The sequence below is a fragment of the Danio rerio genome, chromosome 10 (genome assembly GCF_052040795.2).
Source record: "Danio rerio strain M-AB ecotype USA chromosome 10, GRCz13ab, whole genome shotgun sequence".
In the NCBI taxonomy this organism is placed as follows: Eukaryota; Metazoa; Chordata; class Actinopteri; order Cypriniformes; family Danionidae; genus Danio; species Danio rerio.
In genome coordinates this window covers 31397705-31416546 of record NC_141030.1, presented here as the reverse complement: position 1 = coordinate 31416546, position 18842 = coordinate 31397705, and the positions used below count along the sequence as shown (strand labels likewise).

Sequence of the window (18842 nt, the reverse complement as noted above, 5' to 3'; positions counted from 1 at the left end):
ATGATGTATTTAACGTGCAAGAACACATTCTGAATAATTTCCTACAATAGATTTTGTTTTCTTTGAAGAAACCGGGAACATTGAGACAGTGTGGAATTAGATCAAAAGCAAAAGACATCTTAAGATGATCTCTTTTATTCAGTCGCTTTATTCATATTCCTGCATTATGTATTTCTATGTCTAGCTAAGGGTGGTGATTCTGAGTAAGCTCTTACAAAGAACATTTCAAACGTCTGTTCTCTATCTCTCCCTTTGACTTGTAGGATGGGAAGGTGTCAGACTGCACTTAAACAGAGTGTTGGGTCCGTGAGGACAGCCATGTGGAGACCTGTTACAGCTCCATTGGAAGACACTTCAAGTGATCTGCCAGTTTGTTTCCCTTAAAACGTGGGCTGAATTTGGAACATTGGATACTTTCCAAATTGGCAGGATTCAACTTGGGATTTCTCTGCTTGTGGATATATGCATTTATCCTTCTGGAATCTCATGTGGGTATCGCACTTCAAGCTAAGTCACATAACATCAGCTGATTCGGGAATTTGGATAATTGTGCATCTTTTGCTGGGGCACAGTCGTTGAGCTTTCCATTGCAGGTGTTTGTTGGGAATCGAGTTCTGCTTTCACCTCTGAGAGCCGCCTTCTAGGAAGTGTTCGGTCGAGTGTGTCATCTGGTGAAATGGATGGCCCGCGGTGCAGCGGGATCCGGAAAAAGCGCAAGTCTCGGTCGGTGCGCAACCGGGAGCGCATATCTAATGGGATCAGGAATAACCATGTCCGGGGCTCCGTGCTTCGCTTCTCCTCGGATTCTGAGAAGGAAGACGGCAGCACCAACCCCTCCTCTTCCTCACGACCCAGGCCACCGAGGAGGAAGAGGAAGGAGTCTTCATCTGCCGAAGAGGACATCATTGATGGATTCTCAATTGCGGGATTTATGACGTTGGAAGCTCTTGAGGTAAGAAGCCAGGCCTTCGGTTGAATGCTTTTTTGGAAGTGCTTGTTTGGTTTGGCAGTGAAAAGCTCAGTGGCGGTATAATGACTGGTTTATTATTGTCTGTAGACTGCTTCTTTCTGGACTCTAATTGCCTGGGTCTGTTTGCACAGTATTGGATTTTCTGTTGTTCCTCTGTGAGCGTGTTTGGGATTCAAGCAGATGTGGCTTTTTGTTGTTTTTCTGCCAGAGATTTACGATGCGTCTGAATTTGCACACCATTTTAGGCCATTTTGTTGTGTCAATAGCATGAGTGGTGTGTTCACACTGGAAATTACAACAAGAAGTGTGCTTCAAATACATAGAAGATGTACTTATTTAAGTGAAACAATGTGTGGAATGTTGGACACTTCATGCACTCAACTCTTGCAAGCTTAGCTTATGACTCTGACAGTGGATGATAAAATAGCCCTATAAAATTCATACACTAGACTGTTGAGTACCGGTGCACACTGTACTGTGTTATTATTTGGCACACATCTCCAGTTGGTGTCACTTTGAGATGCTGTTTTGAGGATGTGGATGACATTTGAAGCTTGAATACCAATAGACTAACATGGCTGTTGTTTTATAAATATAAATAAATGATATCATACATGTACAGTAGATACTATAGTTGATCTTTTTGTGATCAGTTAAAGATAAAAACACCTGTTCCTGAGCCCATAATGGAGCTATTGTTCATGTTCTAGTAGAAGTAATAGATTTGAGCAACATATTTATATTTTATTAATAGACTTTTAATTAAGACATCTTATTTAGGAAAAGTTTAGTCATTGTCATTTTTAAGTGATTATTAAAAAAATAAATCTTTTAGATTTTGCATTAGTTTTCATTTTGACTACATAATTATAAGTATATATTTACAATAGGGCTGGGCTGATAAACGATATATTGTTTCGCGATAAAATATGCCACTTTTTTTTTACTCTATATTGATCTAAGAGCCAATCACACAGCAGAAATGTGCAACAATGAGAATCTATGTGTGGATATTAGAGATGTACCGACCACTTAAAATATATCGGCCGAAAATATGCCATTTAATGAACAACTTATATCAAAATATATATCCTTATCGTTTAATCTGGAAAATAGTTATGGAGATTGCATTTTTGCCATATTGCCCAGCCCTAATGTACAGTGTATAGAAATGTATTGGCTCTGCATGGCTTTAAATGAAATTCAAACATCATAATTTAAAAATAAACATTAGATGTACCAGCCAAGTTAGCTACATCTTACGCATATAGATCTCTAATGGCTTTCGGCAGGTTTTATGTTAAAGCTAAATGCATGTAATCAAGGCAGACTGTGATCAAATGGGTGTTGTGTGAGTGTTTATTACTTTTCTGTCGTTTTCTCCATATGTGTTTAAGTATACAGCCTTTAAGTGGATTTGGGAATGTAGTCATTTTGTGTTACATGAACAGAAATGACTGCATTTAGCAATGGAAAAGCTGTGACCATGTCTGAGTTTTGACATTGTAGACTTTAAGCTTGTGGAATATAAAACTTTCCTCCAGTAATCAGGAGATAAAATTTAAATGAAATAGCACTGTGCTATTTCAGTGCTGTACTTATCCTAATATTTTGTCTGATTCATATTATTTATATTATTAGTTATTTAATGACATTGTTTTTTGTTATGTTATGGCTGACAGTTAAATCTAATTTAACATTTGCACTTTGCTATGTTTTTTCAAAGTCAAAAGTCAGCTTTATTGTCAATTCAACCACATGTAAAGGGCAAACAGAGAATCAAAATTGTGTTACTCCGAGACCACATATAATATTAATACAAGAAGTAGAATTTTTAAAAGAATTTACAATTAATTCAATTACACATATAATATATATAATATAATATATACAATATAATATAATCTAAAAATATTAATACAAATAAAGAAAAAATTTAAACAACTCAATTACACTTAAGTGCACATGGCAAGCAATTACTTATTATTTAATTTATTATTTAATTATTCCTTGTTATAAATAATTAAAACATTCATTTGTAATAAGCAATGCAGATTCCATGGAATGAAAAATGATCATAAAAGTAATTGTTATTTTTATCTCAAAGTTACATCTAACTATTCAGCCTTTTCTTCTCTGAATTTTAAGTTAAACCTGTTGTTATGGGTTTATATTTTGCAGTTCTGAGAAAAAATATAGAATTTAACTCAGAAAGCTAAGAAATAAATTCAGAAAGCTTAAAAAAATGTTCAAGATATTAAGTCAGAAGAAAAACTCAATTGTAAGATGGTTATTGGATAAAATTGCAAGATTTACTCACAATTATTAAGTCTAAATATTTGTGAATGCTGAATACAGACCCTGGTGTGCACCAAGGCAGTGTGCTGAGACTGCTTGAAGAATGAATCGACTTAAAAAAAAAAAACACTAATAACAACAACTTAAAAAAATGCTTGGAGTTAAAGTTAAAGGTTTTTAACATTTAAAAAAAAAAATCTAATTTGCATTCAGAGGTGTATTCATTTTAATTGTGTGTTATATCAGTTCATAGTTTATAAATTACTCGCATTAGGCGTGTGGGTTGCATTGTATTGTTTTTATTTGCATGGGGTCGCTGCATCTGCTAGATGAGTCTAGTGCACTGAACGAGTTTTGTCCTGTTTGATAATTACAGTAATGAACGTCTTTGCGGCTGGGTCATGTAATTTATCCAGAAACAGCAGCGTAGAATTCCAACATTAGATCGGTAAGAGTTCCTTTCATATGCGTGTCTTGTCCATTAATTGTCTTATCCATTACTTCTAATCGTGAGAAATACAAGGTGTGGCTCTCAGTTTCAAATGTGTGTGTCTGACGATAAATGAGTGACAGAGAACCTTGAATTTAGCATTTTTTGACAGGTGTGTTTGCGCGTCTGTGTTTTTTTGTTTTTGTTTCAAGAGCTCAACGTTTCTCTGAGTTCTCCTCTGTTCGATGCATGGTTTTTGTGAGTTGCTTTGGCAAATGCAGCTGGAACTACGGAAACACAAAGGGGAGCGTCACGTGAAAACCGAGTTTCATTCAAACAAATCAATGTAAACTACACACTCAAGTTAATCAATAAAGTGGATTTCATAGGTGATGTCATAGGGATGTGATCAGAAAATTCAGAATAATCTGATAAAAGAGACACAATTTACCTTTTTAGGGCAGCGTGGGGGCGCAGTGGGTAGCACAATTACCTCACAGCAAGAAGGTTGCTGGTTCGAGCCCTGGCTGGGTCAGTTGGCATTTTTATGTGAAGTTTGCATGTTCTCCCCGTGTTTGCGTGGGATTCCTCCGGGTGCTCCAGTTTCCCCCACAGTCCAAAGACATGTGGTATAGGTAAATGGTCTGTAGTGTATGTGTGTGTATAGATGTTTCCCAGTGATGGGTTGCAGCGGGAAGGGCATTCGCTGCCTAAAACATATGCTGGACAAGTTGGCGGTTCATTTTCTGCTATGGCGACCCCTTATTAACAAAGGGACTAAGTCGAAAATAAAATAAATGAATTTACCTTTTTACTTAGTAGGTTTTGTATTTCATTGCTTGCATAGTATTAATTTATGCTTACAACAGTTTTTTTCATTGTACGTTGTTAAAACTGTATTTTGTCGTACAATGTTTCTCAGGAGCACTTGAATGTGGTGTAGGCCATCGCCATTGTTCCAGTTGTCAGTCTTGACAGCACATCTGTAGAGTGTCATCTTGACTTTCAGCCTTGCTTCTGTAGTTGAAAGCACAACAGTGTGACACGACAAAGCTCTACACGCTTTACCCTTACATCCCCTACAGATGCTGTTGCATTGTGTTGGATGTTCACTACAGTAATCTGTGAAAGGAGCCCGTCAGCAGCTTACACTGTCACGCTAGCACTGTGAACCGCAGGCGCAGTTCTCCAGGGGTGACATCCCTTTCACCGCTCTTCACTGTTCTGGGATCTGTGACTCATAGCGCCTCTCGTCTTGCTCCATTAAGAAGCTCACAGAGCAGGAGACCCCAGTCTAGATCCCTCATGTCAACCAGATCCATTCGCATTCATGCAGCTCAGATGATCATGGGACTTAATGAGCCAGTCCCACCAAATCTAATGTATGCCTTCCAAAATGTATAATGTAAAGATTTTACTATTTTAAAAATAATTGATGATTGCATTTATTGTTATTGTTATTACATGTTTTTTTTAGTCACTATGAGCGTTTCCTTGTAAATGTCAACCATGGCATGAAAAATACCATAATAGCGAAAACCTTTCTAGGTTTTTTTGTGTAAGTTTGCATTTTACAGTTCTGTAAAAATGCTCAAAATTGTTCCTGTTAATGTTTTCAAACAATTATATTTGATTTACCAAAGTCACACAAGTGCCAATCACATCTGTCACATCCATTACAGGGCTCGAAATTAACTTTTTTACTTGGTAGCACCGGTGCTCCCAACTTCAAATATTTAGGAGCACCAAAAAATTTTTAGGAGCACCAGAAAAAATTTAGGAGCACCCACCAAAAATGAATGAGCACCTCTGCAAATAGTTTTTAAAGGGATTTATTGTATTTTAAAACAACATTAAGAAGACTGACAAAAACCAGAAACAACTATCTAACTAATGCTGCGAAGACATTGATATTTGTGTGTAATAATTCCAAAATGAATGTCTAATAATTAGGCCATAGAATATTTATGATGATAAAAAATGACAATAATAATAATGATTTCAATTTCTCATTATGATACTGCCTTGAATGTGCATGAATGTAGGTTATCTGCTATAAAAAGTCTGTTACTTTATGAAAAATAATTGTATAGTTTGCATCAAACAAAAATGAAGCATTGCAGTAAGAAATGTTTTTTTTGTACAGCTGTTTTATAAGCATGTCAATTAATATGCATGTAAATATTATTTCTGCTACAAAACAAACAAAAGATTATAATAAATAATTCAATTCAATGATGAAAGCTGCAAAGCAGTCATCAGTAAATAAAAAAAGAATAATATACAACTCAAAAAAAGAATAGACAAAAGAAAGTAAGTAAAGTCTCACTTCTATCACTCTTTAAAAGTTTTGGTTTCAGTTTGTGTCAATTTAAAGGTTCAGTCTGAGCTGATTTTCATTTTTCTGAGTTAGTGGAAAGCTGGCGAGTCAGTCGACCCAATTTATGAGCAGGCAGAGCAGGACTCTTGCGCTAACGATCGGCGCAATACCGGTCTTTGTTATGAGCCGCAGTTTCAGTGTAAACTTAGTAAAGGCGAGCTTCTTTGGCGATGATATGTACAGTATTTGATTTGACTTTTAGCGGACATTTGCGCTGAACACGCAGTGAATGCAACGCATCGAGATTCGGGCACCTTCTCCAAGAAGCGCGTACTCGATTGATCTCAGCTGGCGGATCATTATTCACCACGTGACGTGTCATGATGGCTTTCATCTGCGCCTCAACTTTAGGTGGGGTTTGCAAACCTGTGTGCTTTAAGTTTTCACTCTTCAGCCGTTTGTATTTCCCGTGGTCATAAAAGCTCCTTCCCTGTCATCTGACAGCGGAAAGTCTTGAGTGATTGACAGCTAATATGAACCAATATAGCGGCAGGGAAGACCAATTCAGCACGTTTTTACAAAAAATCAAAACAGGTCGCACTACAACCATTATCTGCAGTCGCACTAATGCGCCAAAATATATTATGAGGTCGCATAGATAAATTTTCGGGCGCATATGTGACCAAAATGGTCGCAATTTCGAGCCCTGCATTACAAAGAGGTGTAACATCCATTACCAAGCTTTGTCCTCATAAATGCAAACAAATAAAAATAAAATAAAATATATTTTGTTCTATAGTGAGCCAAATCTTATCCTTCTTATTAGCATTATTTCTTTTGGTTTGCGTAGTTTAATTCACAGAATTTCTAAAGTATGTTGTTCACTGTAAACTCGCAGATTCTTTTGGTCATATCCATAACGCATGTTTATTTTCCTCATTTAAAATATAAAAAACTTTAACAGATTAATATTTTTCTGATCTCATAACTCTGTGGTTTGTTTTTTTGGAAAATATAAACAGATATTTCAGTTTAATATTAACGTATATTTTCTCTGTGTATTTATGTGTTAAGTTTTTACTGTAAATGTCACTTCCATAATGTTGGAATTGCTATTATGTAATTGATGTGTTTGTTGTGCATTTATTGTTTTAGTATTTTAAAAAGTTACATCCTGCTTTGTTTTGTTATAGTATTTGTTTTCTTGTGTTCTTTTTTTGTTTGTTTATATCTTATTTCTATTAGTCTTATTTATAGATTTTTTTTGTTCTGACTTAGGGCTGGGCGTTAAAAACGGTATCGGTATTTATTGACCAAACACTATTGTCAATAACGATAAAAAAACAATTTGGTATGAATTTTCAGTATACTGTAGTTTTATTCAAAATTGGCTACTCACCTTGGAAGGAATGTCAAAAAGCTTAGGGTGTAAGTTCCATTTCCAATGGAGATGCATGGCGCAAATAGGTAGCTGGGCGCACATGGTGTGCAAACTGCATGCTACTTTTTTCAGGCGCACCTATTTGAAAAACATCTAAACTATAAGGAATGCCATGAGTGCACCACGATTCTTACAAGTAGAACTAACCAATCTGCTTCATACTTTGTATGGAATATACATATTTCAGTAATGGTAGATGTCATCCTCTGAGAAAACGATTGATGGTCACCTAGTTACAGTAGGGGAGAGCAAGCACAAAGCACATTGAATATGGTTAAGGCATCCACACGCTTGCAGTTTTCATGTGTAAGTTTTGGGTCGCGTCATCGCCACTTTAGGTCAGAATAACAACATACTCGAAAATGAGTGCCGCATAGCAGCAGTGAGGAGATTGTAAATAAAAAAGGATTTAAGGATATCGCCAGAGTGGCTTTTTGGTTTCTTTTCTTGTGCATCCCAGCGCCTAGCACCCTATCTGAAAGGTTTTTTAGCATAGGGTGTAATATGATCATTCAACTTTACAATTTGTAATGTTGCAATACTGTATGTATTTAAATTATGATAACTGGTGCCTTTACTTGAAAGCTCAGATTTGATTATCATAATTAGTTTTGTTGGTTACTATTATTTACACCTTAATGTTTGCTTTGATTGTTCAGTATTTACGCTTTACCTAATCATGCACACACTTTGTAACATTTTATTTATCAAGTTTAAGAGTCTCTTTAACATTTATATTTGTTTTATTTTGAAGAGATCAGATGTTTTGTTTATTTATTTTTTTGCCTTAGTAATGTTGGTAAATTAAGTGGATAAAAAATCCTAATATTCCAAAATGGACTGATAAAAATATTTAATAATTATCAGTACCAAATGATATGAAACATGATGATTTTTTTGCTGTATCGCCCAGCCCTATCCTGACTTTATGTTTTGTCTTTTTTATTTAGTTTGTTTTTTGCTTTTTTTGCCATTGTTATAATGAATACAGAAAAATGATTATTAAAGATGCACACAATCTGGCTCACATTTTACACACCAGAGCTCCTGAAAACAGCACAAATAAAACTATTCCACTCCTACTTTACTTTGCATTCGATATTTGCTTATTTTTTGTATGAAATGAACAGCGTGGACGTTTACATCAGTTTTCTGCTGATTGTTTGCTTTTGTGTTTTCCAACCATAAATCTAGCGTCTGTCTACATCAATCAAAATCTAAATAAATCGCAATCATTTCTAACTCTTTTTTTATCCAATCCACCCATTTTCTCTCCGTCCAATTTCACTTAAACACTCCACACGCTCGCTCTTCCTCCACCTCAACATTTCTATTTCTCGTACTTCCTTTTACAACAATCCCTTGATGGTTTCAATTTGAGCCGGAATTTGTCCTCAATTTGCCAGGAGGTGCTTGAAGAATTCGAACAGGTATTCCCAAACGACACGTTGAAATCAAACTCGTTCCACTCCAGCGGACAGACTCGCTCATATAGAAGTGAGCCATCAGCGCCGGCTGTTTATTAATGCTGCTTAGCGCTGGAACGACAGGCCTGAGAGGCAGTGTGTTATACCACTTTGAGGAATTACTAAATCATCAGGCCCGGGCCGCCTCAACAAACCTCCTCCCCCTTGGTCCCCGAGCACAAAGTTGCCACGTAATCGTTTCACCCTCCTCCCTCTTGTCCGCCCCTGCATCCCCAATTCAATATTACTTAATGCCTGCGCCACTGGTGCCCTTAAACCACTTTATGTGATCATTGTGTTGTAAAGCTCCAAGCTCATTTGATTGAAAACAGCAGTCACCCTGTGCTCGTGCGTTTTCCTCACCATTGATCCGCTCATAAGAAAACGGTTACGTCAATGTAAATAACGCTAATGTGCTGGCACGTGCCTAGCACAAAACAAAGCGCTTATTCATCACAACAGCCTTTTCCTTTTTCGCCTGCGATCAATTTTCCTTTTTTTGATCTTATTGCGAGTTTTTCTTTTTTGACGCCATTGTGTTTTTCTCTTTTGCAATATTGACGAGTATAAGTAGCACGTTAATGGTTTCAGACTGTGCTTTTATCAATTATAAATATTTACACAGCTTCTAATAACTCAAATGAAAAAATAACTGTCAGTTTTGACATCAGATTAGCATTTTACAATGAAAGAGATGGGAAAAAGACAGAGCGGGGATCTGTCATACCAGGCTGAAAGAGGAAATTAGGTCATGGCTGGAGAAGAGGTTGGCATGGGGCCCAGAGGGGCACATCTTTTGCCTGTCTGTATTCGCCTTATGTCGCAGGAGGACAAAAAGCATCCTGACAACCTGTAATTCATTGGATATGTGAATGAACTCTGTGTTATGTATTCGAGAGGGGTTACAGTCAGGCATGCGCGCTTTGTTGGATTAAGTATGAGTGATAGTGTGAATGATAGTGTAGGCTGCTTTCAGAATGTGAACTGTTTGAGGTTTCAGGGTGTCCTCTGGGTCTTAAAAAGTCTTAAATTTAACAGATGGATTAAAAAGTCATTGAAGTACGGTATTGGAGGTCTTAAATCATTTTAAACAGATTTAAATTTTTCTCTATGTAAATCAACTGGATGGACACACATCTGTTGTTCACCAACAATCCATTTTAATAAAACTTTTAACAACAGTGTTAATGTATTCTGTAAATTACACAGTATTTAACTTTAATATGAACAGTAGTATAACTAATTTGTGTATAACAGTAATATAACAGTAATACAAACTAAGACAGTAATGCAGTATGTTACTGTAATTTAAATTTGCATTGTGAAAATGATTATATTTTACAGTAAAGACAGACATACAATATACTGTAAATACATATGCAGCAAGATGAATAGTGCTGTAAATGTAAATCAAGTATTTTTGCTGTAATTGATTTACAGTAAGTTACTGTATGTAGAAAATTGTTAACAGCAAAAAGATTAATTTTTAACTATTTACCCATAGGGTTTAAAATTCCTTCTTTCAAAAATATTTGTTTAAAAATTTAATTTTTGCATTTATGGCTACCTTGTGATGACACTGACCTGGACATGCTGTTTGCATATGTTTATTTTAATATAGTTTAAAGAAATGTTTTTGAAGTTAAAATGTATCTATGCAACTAGAGTTTGCTTGCTTGTTTTGATACATTACTTAAAATATGTGGCTAAGAATAAAGTAAACTTGATTTTTTTTTGTGTGTGGCAGGTAAATAAACCAATTTGCCCAACTGGGCTATCAGAAAAAAAACTATTAGCATTTAGCCATTTAAATCTGAAATAAAATTCATAAAAAGCAGCAAAAATAAGTCCAAGGCACTTGATAAATGTGGAAAATTTTTTTAAAGCCTTTATTGACCTTTCAGCAAACACTTGCTTTCATCAGGTATTTAAAAAAAAAAATTCAACACTTTTTAAGTGCCTTTTGCTGTTTTTTCGGATGAACCCCTTACTCAAAGAGCACCGACACATTAATTAATCTACTTCTGACCACTTTTGTTTGATTTTGAATTGAATTCATAATAGTCTTGAATAGGTCTTATAAAGTCTTAAATTTGGCTTGATGAAATTTGCAGAAACCCTGGGTTTGAAGTCAAATCATTGACATAGTAAATATTACACCTACATAACTCAGATATGCTTGCCTCGTTTACTGTTGGTTACTAGAAAAGATTTGCTTCATGTTATGATAGAAACCTGACTACATACAGTGTGCATGTCAATTCTATGTTATTTCTGAGGAAATGTTAGAAATGCTCTAACCCATTGTCCTTACTGCACCAAACCCGGTCTGAGATGTGATCGTACTGGCGATTTTTATTTTTTATTTTTTGTATGGGAGTCCAATAAGGAGGCTAAATACAATGGTCTCTAGCGTCTGTCGCTAGAACAACTTTTCAGGTTCGGAGGAGTGAGGTTTACCAAAACTGCACTTTGCTAGCTGGACTGCATTACACATTTTTTGTCTATAATGATCTAATCATGTCAAAAGTGGCATGACAGAAATATTCTTTAGACAGAACTGTGAGACAGGCTATAGATTTTCTAAATTGTATTGTCTTTTTGCTGTGTAGAGAGACAGATAAAAAAATCGGGTGAAGAATTGATTACACTTTTTATTGACAAGAATATTGTTGCACTGAATCTATTGACTTTGTGTGTGTGCCTATTAAAACACACACATAAAAACACACACACACACACACACACACACACACACACACACACATACAAAGTAAGTCAATAGTTATGCCAGAATAAAGAGCTACATAGTATAAATACATAGCACTAATCACTGGTGATTTTGTTCAAGGCTCAAAACATTTTCGCACATAACAAATGTCACTTTTTAAAAAATCTTCAATTAATTTCCTCTCTAATAGCGCTTATATCGTCTCATGGCAGTGACAGCTGATATTCATTTAGACCTCATTTGAAACTGTCAGAATGTGATGTGCAATATGCATTAATATAGCGCTGTATGAGAAATGACTGACACATCAAATATAGAGTCCTGTCACTCCCGGGCACATTAAATATGTTGGATGGATTGTGCTGTAGTCCCGCTTTTAGACTCCTATACTTGGACGGCATTACTTTTGGATCACGTTCGGATCAGAAGTCAAATGTGTAGAAACACTTGTGCAGTTGTTGAGTTATTAATGCATGATATGGGGGTTGCAGTTGAAGTTACCGTGCAATAAAGAGTTGAATCATTTATTTAAGATACAAAACATGCTGAGAGCTGCTTGAGCTCAGCTAGATGTGGAATTGCTGTAAGGCTGTTTTCCTATTATATTGTGCTGGTGAAGGTTGTTTCATAGTGTTTTTTTGTCACTGTGTGATTCATTGCCTACTAGTTAAATAAGACGGAGAATAACTAAGTGTGATAAAGGATAAAACGTATTCATATATATTTTACCAACAAACGTACAGAAAACGTACAGAAAAAAGAGTATTTTTCTGTAAGATGTTGCAATATATATTTTTTGTACCACACTTACGTATCGTTAAATAAAATTGAGAAATATATTAATCATATGTTTTATGATTATTTTAAATGTTGGTGTATAAGCAAAATTCATAAAAATAATAAAAATATAATTTAATACAATAATACAATTAAGTTTGGGCTAATAACGTAATGTTATATGCATCTCTAATTGTAACATTCATTCATTTTCCTATGGATAAGTCCCTTGTTTATCAAGGGTTACCACCGCGAAATGAACCGCCAACTATTCCAGCATATTTTTACTCAGTGAATGCCCTTCTAGCTGCAACCCTGTACTGGAAAACACCCATACACTCTCGCATTCACACATACACTCATACTCTATAGCCAATTGAATTAATCCAATGGACTATATGCATAGCTAGTGTTTTTCAGCCAATGATGAACTTCCAGTATGAGCTTTATGTGACTATTTTCAAGTTCATAAGGTTCCTTTTACAGCATCGATGTTGTAATGTAATTCATATATAATCAGTTAAATAGACTTAAGCATCCATTTGGTTGATAAAGCGTACAAAGAGATGAAAGACTATTGAAATGCAGGCGCTAGTGCTAGATGACAGTGCTAACCACTGAGCCATCGTGCTGCCTTTAAATGTGACAGTAAATACATGTAAAAAGAATTATACAGCCAATACCAATTTGCAGTATTAATCTGCATAACTGATTGTCCTGCTGTCTAAAATAACTGTAGGTCAATGACACAGAAGTCTTCACACAAATACTGTAAAAAATTCCTCTGTTAAACATCATTTGGGAAATATTTAAATATAAAAAGAATTCACAGAAGGGCAAATAATTTTGACTTCAACTGGTAATCGTTTTAAATAATCGTGATTACAATTATGAACAAAATAATCGGGATTATGATTTTTCCCATAATCGAGCAGCCCTACCTCAAACCAAGCAAGCCAGTGGCAACAGTGACAAGGAACAAACTTCTCCAATTGATGAAAGTGAAGGGAAAAAAAACATAACATACCATAATTGGCTTCATCACTCTGTCTCCTCTTCACCAATCAGTTGGTGTGTGGTGTGCGGTCTGGCGCAATATGGCTGTCGTCGCATCATCCAGGTGGATGCTGCACACGGAAGGGGAGATTCCCTCCAAAAATGTGTAAAGTAACTTGAATGTCCAGAAAAGCGCTATATAAATGTAAGGAATTATTATTATTAAATAGTGGAGCTTTGCTATTAACAACACTCTGTATAACCTACACCTTCATTTATTATTTAGGATACTATTATCTTCTTACTGACTCCAGAGTTATACATGCCGTATATACAGATTCAGTGTTTAAAGCAATGTATTAGCTACTATTGTACATTTTGTCTTATTAGTCACATAAAATCACTTTCCATCAAGACAATTTCCTTTTCCTTTTCTTTGATGCGTCAAAAATACTTAAAAGTTACTTTTAAAAGATTAATATTTAAGTAAATAAGAATATTTCTAAATATATTTCATTCATTCATTCATTTTTCTTTGACTTAGTGTCTATTTCAGAGGTTGCCACAGCAAAAATGAACTGTCAACTGTTCCAGCACATGTTTCACGCAGCGAATGCCCTTCCATCTGCAACTCAGTATTGGGAAACATCCCTACACACTTATTCACACATAAGCTTCAGCCAATTTAATTAATCTAACTCACCTATACTGCATGTCTTTAAACTGTGGGGGAAACCAGAGAACCCAGAGAAAACCCACGAGAACACTGGAAGAACATGCAAACTCAACACAGAAATGCCAAATGACCCAGCCGGGACTCAAACCAGCGACCTTCTTGATGTGAGGCGACAGTGAGGCGACCACTAAGCCACCGTGCTGCTCTCTAAATATATTTAATTAAAATAAATAATAAAGAAAATTAATCTTATTATGTAACTCTTGTTATATGTAATGCTTGACCCCAACACCTTTCATCACCATGTAGCATTTAGAAAAAAATCTGTTAACCCAAAACTCAAATGGCGTCTAAAACGAATGTTCAAGTGTCTACAGTTATCTAAATATCATGCTAAGATCAATACAGAATAAACTTTATGTGCCCAGCTGGAGTTCCTGTTAATTAGCAGTGTTGTTCGAACGCGCTTTGCCTCATTTTGTCTCCATTAAAAGCAATCATCCAATCACTGACGATATTAGCCACAACCTGACATTTCTTTGATCTTTCGAGGCATTTCGAAAGGAAAATAACACTGTGTACTTGTTAAAGGAGAAGCGAATAAACAAAGACACATGCTCAGTTGTGACAGATAATTGGTTAAAAGGTGTGACAAGTACAGGTGTGATGAAGGTTAATTGATGTAAAGAGCTTTAATCCAGTGCTGGCGCGAGTATTGACAGCTGCACGTGCAGCATTGACATTCCAGGTGGGACAGCAGACGTCGTACATACAGACAAACATATGTAAATCATCATTTTGTGGTCATATCCAGGTGCCACCATGACACACACACACAAAAACACACACATTGAAGTAGCAGTAGCAGCTGTGGTTATAGCCAGGGTGTTGCAAGAGGGCTGTTAACCACAGTAAATGTTTGCACTCATGTTTAAATGGTGTGGCAAGAATATCATTAATGACCCCGTGAGTGTGTGCAGAGGGGATCGTGCTCTGTGTGTGTGTGAGAGAGAGATAGAGAGAGCAAGTCAGCATTCCCTCCAAACATCTGTTCACTGATATGCACTGATGCCTTCGTAGCTTTTAATTAAAAACGACAGAAAAAATGGTTAAGATGTTAACAGTTTTGAGATTAAATGGTGTGTATGGTTCCATGTAGACAAGTTTATTGTGTTCTCGGAATCTGTGTGTTAATTTGAGCTCTTTCCATGCAGGCTTGATTCTCTAAGCAATAGCATGTTGTGATTGGAAATAGTTAGTGAATGAAGGGCATCTTGCTTTGCATGATCCTCAATGGACATTGGGTTTTCTCCATCGACAGTCAAGCTTGTTGTTAACAGTTATTCACAGTTACACGCTGTCCGATTTCAACCATAATTTGGTCGTCTGAGACAAATTTGGGAAGTCCAAAAAGGGTCCTGTAGTCCCAGGGTAAAATCTGATCTTTGATCTTTGATCGCTGGTTTGCAATGTTTGCCAAAAGCTGCTTAATGGCAGTTATGATCAAATTTTTCCTTTCGATGAAGTTGGAAGTGTCAGAAGTCTTTTTCTGGCAGTGTGACAGCAGTGATCCAAGATCCAAACAAGATCCAATACACTCAAAAAAATAAATAAATAAATAAATACTACAATTTTTCTTTTGCTGCTTGTTCAAGCTACTTATTTAAAATGAGCTGAAACAATACAATTCCAGAGATGTTTGGGTCAACCTAATTATTTTCTTATCAGTCGACTTACATTTGTCTAACCGATTAACTCAACTTAAGTGATTTGTGTTGGGACAACATGAATGAATTTTGTGGAACTCAAGCAGTTTTACAATGTAGGAGTGTGGAATGTAAAGGCGAAATCAACGGCAAAACTTTCATTTGTATTTTGGTTAGAATACATTTGTTGTTTCAACTCTACAGCTCTTAAAATGATTTATACAGTCATTTTTGAGTTGTAGGATTGTGTTGTCATAGTGGCAATGTTGTAAAAGATATAGATGAATATTTACTGTACAAAAACTAAAAGCGTTAACACTCAACAGTAAAATTCATTACCAACTTTAAACATAACTTAAAAAATGTAAGTGTAAAGTTGTTTTTGGAGGTGTGCTGTTATTGCAGAATCTTACATTGTGTTTACACCAGACAGATTCTTTTTTTTTTTGCATCGTGTCATGCTGCAACAATTGGAAGCTGTCTAAACTGACTGGACGTGTCAAAGCGACCATTGCAAATCCATTGTCTTCCATGTCAGTAGCGTTGTCTTCTGTGTCAGGAGCTTGGAGCTTGTCAGAAATAGAACAGTGTATCTCATCTACAGTCACTGATTATAGTGCTCCATTGTTTTTTACTTGTGTCTGCTGTAGACACGGTGTTAGCTCTAGCATGCACTACTTGCAAATGACAGTGGTTTTCTCAAGCTTATCTTTACTGTCATTGACTTTGAACATGAAATACTTCCACACATCAGGCTTTCATTTCGCTGGCAAAGACTATAATAGTATCTTGGTACCTTAACTTGTAAAATGAACCTTGAACTGTCAATTTTTTTTACAATAACATTTTCCCCCAAAAATGAGCAGTATCACTATCAAGGTTTTCCTTAGAGGAGACACGCTCTGAAAGAATATCTTTAGCTCTGTGCTTTTGTGTAGATGTAAATAATGGATCAAATGCAGTAAGTGTAGCCTGGAGTCTATCCCATATGCTAGGTGTAGCTGTAGAAAACCGTTAGACTGCAAAAAGAAGATATGCAGCTCAGTAATGCTTAGGCAAATTACATTTTTATTCAAATATGACTGGCCTTCCTGAGCAGGTTTATAATAATACATCTGGCATGGATCTAATGGGACATCACTCAATCTTTATCTCTGTTTTCATTATGTTTGGTCAAATTGGCAAAAAATGTCAAATGTTTGCAAAAGCTGAATCGAAAACGGCACCAGTGAGGTGCAACCGGTGAGAACAGCCCTCCATTGGCTTTCTCATTCTTGTCTTTGGTTGTCGACAGGAGGGCTGTGAGGGGTTGAAGACTCACTGAGACCTTGATGAAGTTGAAACTTCTGGCTTTCCACCTGCCAACACCTGGCAGCAATTGATCTCATTGCATTTCCAAAGCAGCTTCCTGTTGGAGATGGTTTCAGAGCCCTCTTTCTTTTCTCACACTCTCCCTCTGACAAGTTTCTTGCTCTGCTTCACACCCAAAAGCAACTTGATCTGTTTCTTTGCAGGACAAAGTCGGGTCAAGACAGGACAAGTGTCTGGAAGATTAACTGTCCTTCTGGGGGGTGCTTCAGCCTACATCTTTAAAACCGCAAAAATTTACTTAAACTTTGTGGTTTAGAATAAATGCTACAGGGTGTTTTTTAGATTATTGTTTAATGTAACATAATAAAAGTTGGCAGTATTTATTCATTTTTTAAAATATGTTTTAACATTTATTTATACGTGCGACTCAAACAGCACCCTGTTTTTAACTTGTATCCCACAGAATTTCCTTCTTTAGGATTGAGTGTTGTTGTTGGCTTTGACCAAGCTGTTTTTTCCCCTTACACATATGCAGGGACGCCGCTTGGCTTGATTTGATATCCTGTAGCTATTCATCAAGATCTTCAAACCACAGAGTTTGTGTTCCTCAAAGTGGTGTTAAACCATGAATCTCATTTCTCTCTGTGTTAGAGTGACTACGTTCATAAATGCTCAAAGGAAAACCGAGAGAGGAACTCTGAACTCTTTATTGAAAAGAGCTGTTCACCCTCCTCCAATAAATAATGATTATAGATATTCCAGAATGTGTCAGTTTAATATACCTTACATTGCAGATTTAGATGGACAGACCCAGACTGTATTTATTGGCCACACTTACTGGAAAAACGCACGATTGTGATTTAAGGAGCCCAGATGTTAGATTTACTTTCATAGTCTGTTGGTTTTGCTGTGCTTACTGAATGTTATACGTGAAATGGTGTGGGACCATTTGCATATGTTTAATGCTTATGATTAGAAGTATAAGCAATAGTTATTAACTACGCATCTAATTTTGTGGATTGAAATTTTTAATTGTAAACACATTTCAGAATTTGAATTATGAGCAGAATTTAGGGCCAGCTACTAAAATTCTTCTACCTTTAATATTTGTTGGGAAATTGTAGAGCTTAATTTGGCATTTTGAATCCTTGTTCTGATGATAGTGTCTCTTACAAATGTTTAATACTTAGAAGTTGTGGCCAAGTATACTCAAAATCCCTTTCCTTCAAAGAAAATTAAACTTTAGGCCTATTGTAAGTAACTGAGCTCATGGGAAGGAATTAAGTTCTTATTTCATGTTATTTTATACCAGCTCTCTTCTGTTTTACTTTGAAGTGACTGATTAGGTGTGTATGAAGCAGCTTGCTGGTCAGCGGAAGTGTTTGAGGTCAAGTGTGGGTCCAGTCGATGACTGCAGACACAGGAGGACAATACAAGGGCATGTACTCACAGACAGGGCTCTGGTAGTTCATTTGCACATTGTGCTTGTCATTGTAGAAATGCACTTTTGCTGTAGGTATTGTTCAGGTTCCCATTCTTAAGTATTTTTTGATTTGGTTATTGAAGTCTCATTTAAATATATGTGATTTTAATGAGGACAGAAATTACTATAGAACAGACCCTGATTGTGCATGGTGTTAGGATGTGTTACAGTTAGGGCTGCACAATATTGGAAAAATCTGATATTGCAATTATTTATTTATTTATTTTTCTGTTGTAT

General features: G+C 36.1%; 1 protein-coding gene and 1 long non-coding RNA gene across 23 annotated transcripts in view; one reads left to right on the top strand and one right to left on the bottom strand.

Moving 5' to 3' along the window:
• auts2a (activator of transcription and developmental regulator AUTS2 a) overlaps window positions 1-18842 on the top strand; it is a 760542-nt gene that overhangs the window by 198669 nt on the left and 543031 nt on the right. For all 22 annotated transcript variants that reach the window (XM_087270816.1, XM_087270820.1, XM_087270814.1 and 19 more), the window contains one exon: window positions 264-952. In XM_087270816.1, the coding sequence (XP_087126942.1) occupies window positions 677-952 (276 nt within the window). In that variant the 5' untranslated portion in view covers window positions 264-676. The remainder of the gene's footprint in view (window positions 1-263; window positions 953-18842) is intronic.
• Window positions 3379-8273, bottom strand: LOC147842107 (uncharacterized). The gene is made up of 3 exons (XR_015501301.1): window positions 7782-8273; window positions 6734-7511; window positions 3379-5382 (listed from the first exon to the last, which is right to left on the bottom strand). It is a non-coding gene; the product is annotated as an uncharacterized LOC147842107 (long non-coding RNA).